This window comes from Salvia splendens, chromosome 11, assembly GCF_004379255.2.
Source record: "Salvia splendens isolate huo1 chromosome 11, SspV2, whole genome shotgun sequence".
Classification (NCBI taxonomy): domain Eukaryota; kingdom Viridiplantae; phylum Streptophyta; class Magnoliopsida; order Lamiales; family Lamiaceae; genus Salvia; species Salvia splendens.
Window position 1 is genome coordinate 26,150,613 of NC_056042.1, and position 5,768 is coordinate 26,156,380.

General features: G+C 40.0%; 1 protein-coding gene across 1 annotated transcript; it reads left to right on the plus strand.

Moving 5' to 3' along the window:
• The first annotated feature begins 2,335 nt into the window (after positions 1 to 2,335).
• Positions 2,336 to 4,017, plus strand: LOC121753657 (protein CUP-SHAPED COTYLEDON 3-like). The gene is made up of 3 exons (XM_042148891.1): positions 2,336 to 2,793; positions 2,897 to 3,171; positions 3,402 to 4,017. The coding sequence occupies exons 1-3, from the start codon at positions 2,595 to 2,597 to the stop codon at positions 3,834 to 3,836; spliced, it is 909 nt and encodes a 302-aa protein (XP_042004825.1). The 5' UTR covers positions 2,336 to 2,594; the 3' UTR covers positions 3,837 to 4,017.
• Positions 4,018 to 5,768: the final 1,751 nt, after the last annotated feature.

Here is a 5,768-nt window from a genome sequence, read left to right on the forward strand (position 1 = left end):
AAATTCGGCAACGAGTAGTGACTTTTTTAATTTTTATGAATTTAATTATGTAATTTTTAATTTTTAGGATTTAAATTATGTAATTTTTATTTTTTAGACTTTAATTATGATTTTTTTTATTTTTAAGTAATTAGTAATAGTATTTTGGATATTTTTAATGCATTTTAATATTGTGAAAATATTTTTATTTAAATTTAATAATAGAATGCTGGGACCCTTGAGCATGCCCTTGTGAAAGAGTATGGATGAGAATGTTGTGCTCTTAGAGAAAAGCAGGGAGTAAAAAATTAATAAATGTGGGGCCGGGCCCACAACCATGCTATTTAGCAAAAGCATGATTGGAGATGCTCTAATAATTTTGTACTGTCAATTGCTAATCATCAAATAAACGAGCTGCTCGCTTTTTAAATCAGACTGCTACTACTTATATCCTCACAGGAATAATACATTTTTAATAATCTAGGGAAATATATTTACAGTTTCTTCATTGCACCAGCCTTCCTATCTCAAATAAACAATATACTCCCTCCATGATCAAGACCATCGATTAAAAGTTTTGTCATAAATTTTAAGAAATATAAAAATATTTAAATAAAAAAAGATAATATACTGTAATATTATATACTCTCTCTGTCCCATTAAAATGAAACGTTTTCTTTTTTGAGTTGTCCCATTAAAAAGAAAATGTTTTCTAAAATAAAAAACAACATCATCTCCATTTTTTATTCCTCTTACTTTATTCTCTTCCCGTTAGCTTACAAAACAACACTATATAAAATCATGTATCAAAAGACAAATGTTTCATTTCTAGTGGAATGGAAGGAGTGAGTTTTATTTCTATATATTCATATTATACTAAAAAAATACTCCATCTGTCCCAATAAATATGAAACGTTTGTTTTTTGGCATGAAATTTTATATAGTGTTGTTTTGTGAGTTAACGAAGAGAGAGAGAAAAAAAGTAGAGATAAAATTATTTCTATTTTAGGAAACGTTTCGTTTTTAATGGAGCAATCCAAAAAGGAAAACGTTTCATTTTTAAAGGAACATATAAAGTATTAGTGTAATTAATTAATAAGTAGTAGAATGTGATGCATACATACCATTTTATAATAAAGTGAATTAGAATTCCTAATAGGAGATGGATGGAAATGACAAATATTGACTATTAATCACGGGCTGATGGAGTTCATGCTTCTAAATACTCTCTTTTCCATAACAATGAACCTTATTTCCATTTTCATACTTCTAATAAAAATAGTCCATATCTATTTATGAAAAGTTTTTTTAAAATAAAATGAGATTTATTCTTCACTAAAAATACAATCAATACTCAAATTGGTATCTCTTTCCTACTTTATTAAAATCCTTAATGTTCTTAAAGTAACTATTTTTAGGGTATTCACAGCCATGCGAAATTTATCTTCTATTTTCATTTTTTTTAAAATACTCCAATTCCATCTATAAATGTCATTTTTTTTCCATCATTTCACACCCGAACTTATACTCCAATTTGGACACGTAACATTTGATGTTTTGATTACTAAACACTCCATCTTTTAAGTACGTATTTAATTTTTGTTTATTTAACTTTTTAATTAAAATAATGTATTAAATCTTGTGCTCAGAAAAAGATCTTATTTAGGCCGGGAGGAAGGAGTATTAACGTAAAATATGAAAAATGAAAAAGAGGAAGCAAGTAGTATAGGTGGGGGTTACTAATACGTACGTGTGCACATATATAGGTAGGCTGCAACACCATGCTGCTCTGCTACTGCCACTAGATTCTCACTGTTGCTATCTTTTACTTGCAACCGTAAATTAAATGTATATTGTACTATAAAATTGTAGCAGTATGACAAATATTCAGCTCCCGGTCGATAGTTTCCTATATTTTTCATTTTTCAATTCAATACAACGAACATGATAATATAAAATGAAACACGAAAATGAAATGTATATTGTACAACGCTTAGTAATGAGTAAGAGAAAGAATGCAGAGAAAGAATGCTTACTTTGATAGTAATAATTTATTGTTTTTGTATTAAAAATGAAATTCTCGTGTTATAAATGAAATTTTCCGTGTTATAAATTTCCGGTGTTTTTTATTTTACGTGTAAAATAGGTTGGAGTTGTGAATAGTGTCATTTATTAGTTGCGGCATGCAGGGTTACAGCAGTTGGGGCCTGGACCGCAACTGTAGAGGAATGATGACGTGGAAGGGACTTGGAGCCGGAAATGAGGACGGGGTTATTGATGCCCTAATTCTTTGTACACGCACGCATAAATCTGTGCTATTGCATTTACTCCTTTCCTCCAACCCCAACCTCTCACTCTCTCTCTCCTCTTGAATATTATTTTGCCTGTTTTGAACCCTTCTCAGGTGGCTTTTACAGGCCATCTGCAGATCAGCCTTTATGACGCTCTATTCCATTTCCCTCCCTTCGGATTCAGTGCTTCAATTCTCAATCACTCTTACTCCTACATAAATAAATAATCCTTATCCTTCTCCACCACAACTATCAACTTCTTGTGCATGTTTTTAGCATATTCAATTTTGAAATCCCCAAACACAAACTAGTAATCAAACATATATGATGTTGGGAGTGGAAGAGATTCTGTGTGAGCTTGAGAGAGATGATGAGCAAGGCCTCCCTCCTGGCTTCAGATTCCACCCCACCGATGAAGAGCTCATCACCTTCTACTTGGCTTCCAAGGTCTTCAATGGCAGCTTCTGCGGCGTCCACATCGCTGAAGTCGACCTCAACCGATGCGAGCCGTGGGAGCTTCCTGGTCTGTCCTCTACTACACATTCATCTTAATTCTCCTCCAAATCAATTAAACCCTAATTACAATTTGATTCTAAACCCTATTTACATATTTATGTGTTGTGCAGATGCGGCGAAGATGGGAGAGAGGGAGTGGTATTTCTTCAGCTTGAGAGACCGGAAATACCCGACCGGGCTGCGAACGAACCGGGCGACCGGCGCTGGCTATTGGAAGGCGACCGGGAAAGATAGGGAGGTGGTGAGCGCTGCGAATGGAGGCCTTCTTGGGATGAAGAAAACCCTAGTTTTTTACAAAGGCAGAGCCCCCCGAGGGGAGAAGACCAAGTGGGTCATGCACGAGTACCGCCTCGACGGCGACTTCTCGTGCCGCCACACCGGCAAGGTAAAAATGTGTATAAAAATTTCGAAAGTTTTGATGAAATCCAAAAGTTTTAATGTCCCGAAAAAAACATAACCAGAATGACCCTTAATTGAATAGCTTGACAATATGAATAATTTGGCCGGATTGACATCCCTAGTTGTCATTTCCGTCCCCTCCATGCATTTTTTGATTTTGGATGGTTGACTTGTTTTATTCTTAGGAGATATTGATTTTGATTTGATTTTGGATAGGATGAGTGGGTGATATGCAGGATTTTCCACAAGGCAGCTGAGAAGAAGAGTTTGGTGCAAGGCCAGAGCTACTTAATGAGAGGGTACAACCCAGCTACTTCATTGCCTCCATTGCTAGAGCCACCAGCAACACTTGATCATCATCAATTTCTCTATCACACTGTTCAAGTTCAGTCGGAGCTCAAAGCCCTAATCAGCCAAGACTTGAGCTTGAAGGAGCTAAGCATGGCCATTGCCAAACAGTGCAAGAAAGAGTCTGATCTTCGGAGCCATTTGCAGTTGCAGTATGTGTGTGATGGGAGTGGAAACAGCAAATATGAATATCCATTTGTTTTTGGGGGAAATCTGGCAATCCCATCAGCAACAGTGGATGATCACATCGTTACAGCTGTTGATCATGTGATGTCAAGTGAGCCGGCTTTTAGATGGTGGTAGAGACTCAATTCCATCAGAGTCACTGGAGAGATTATTCTTGCCTCTCATTAATATCTTATAAATCTAATTGTGAATACTATAAAATATGTTATCTACAGATTCTGGGTCTCTCTATCTGTTTGTGTTTGATGAATATTGTAAGCATGTGGTAGCAGTAGCATTAATGATGGGGACTAAGGAATGACTAGTACTGTATCTTGCTGTTTTTGTACGATATATTTATTTATGCAAATTTACAACGACTACTGCTGGTATAGAACCAAAATCTTTGATTTCTGGCACTAAAAAGATGAGTGTAGATTTTATTGCAGAAGTGGTTTATGGGGTTTTGTAAAAAAACTAAATAAAAATTAAAAGCGATGGGGATGGATTTGACTGGGGGGGTTGGGGCTGGTGATGTGATGGCAAGATATGATTTATGGAGGGGTTAGGCCATCCACAACGCTGTCTCTATACCGTCTCTTAAACCGTCTCTTAACTACTATTTGAGCACTATTTGAGGGCCCCACTGTCCTTTTTTCCTCCATCTCTTAACTAAGAGACGGAGGCTGCAACGCTCCGTCTCTTAACCGTCTCTATACCGTCTCTTAATTACTATTCATTCAATTTAATTTATAATTTTTTTTAAAACCCAATTCAATTTAAACAAACACACTTTATTAAAATTAAAACAAAATTAAAAAACACACAAAATAAAAAAACACACAAAATAAAAAAAACACACAAAATAAAAAAACACACAAAATAAAAAAACACACAAAATAAAAAAAATTAATCGGAAGGGCTAATCATCCTCCGGAGGCGGTCGAGGTTGAGGGGGAGTCGGAAGGCCAAGTTGTGCTGCCATATGCACAATTCCGTTCCACCAGGCCGCGTATTGGGAGTGCGAGAAGCGGGAAGTGTCCGCCATTGTGGCGGTCATGTACGCCACCATAAGTGTGTCCGAGCCTCCTCGCGAGCCCGATCCTGAGGCCGGCTGGCTTGATTCGCCTCGGCCCTTCCTTGCTCTAGCCGCTTTCGCCGCCTTCGTCCCTTGCGGCCGACGGCGCGTACTCGCGGATCCTCCTGCATCGCCGACCGTACCCGCAAACTCCTGGGATTCAGCATCATGTTGGCTGATGCCTTCAGCAGTGTCACCACCAGACGCACCAGCACTAGACGAGTATTGGCCACTCGCCGTATGCTTCGTGCGCTTCGAGTTTGAGCCCGAGCTGGAGCGGAAACCGCCGGCCCATCGTTCCTCGTCCTTGACGGCGCGCCAAACATCAACAAATCTGAATTGATGTCCCTCGTCCTGGTAGTAGGCGCGCAAAGCGGACGTCAAAATGTCGGTGGCCGTGGCGCCGCTTTGGTAGCGCGCCTCTTCCGCCGAGTAGATGCCGCAGAATTTTTTGACCTGTCGGTCGACTCGGTCAAAGTGACAGCGGATCATTTTAACTGTGCGCTTGCGGGAGCGGTTCGGCTTTATTTGGTGGTAGACCTCGACAACCTTTTCCCAGAAACACTTCCGGGTTTGTTGATTCCCGACGATGGGATCGTACGAGACCGTGATCCAGGCGTTGTACACCGCCATCGTTTCGAGGTTGTTGTACGGATGTCGGCCAAGATCCTCTTCCTCTTCTTCCTCCTCGTCCTCGCCCGTCTGGGGTTGTACACTGCCTCGGCCACCTCCACCGCCTCGGCCACCTCCACCGCCTCGGCCTACTCCCGGCGTGGGATCAACTGGAAAATCCTCCCGGATCTGGGATAATCCCTGCGAAAACCGCGGGACGTTGGGACGAACATATGCATCAAGGTCAAAATTGGGTGGTTGGTACCCCCCCGGCGTCGCCGAACCCTGGGTCCCCGGCGTTGACGAACCTCCACCGCCCAATGTGTTGATCATGTTCTCCCAATCGCCGAATGAGTTGAGATCCCACCCGCCGGAGCCGG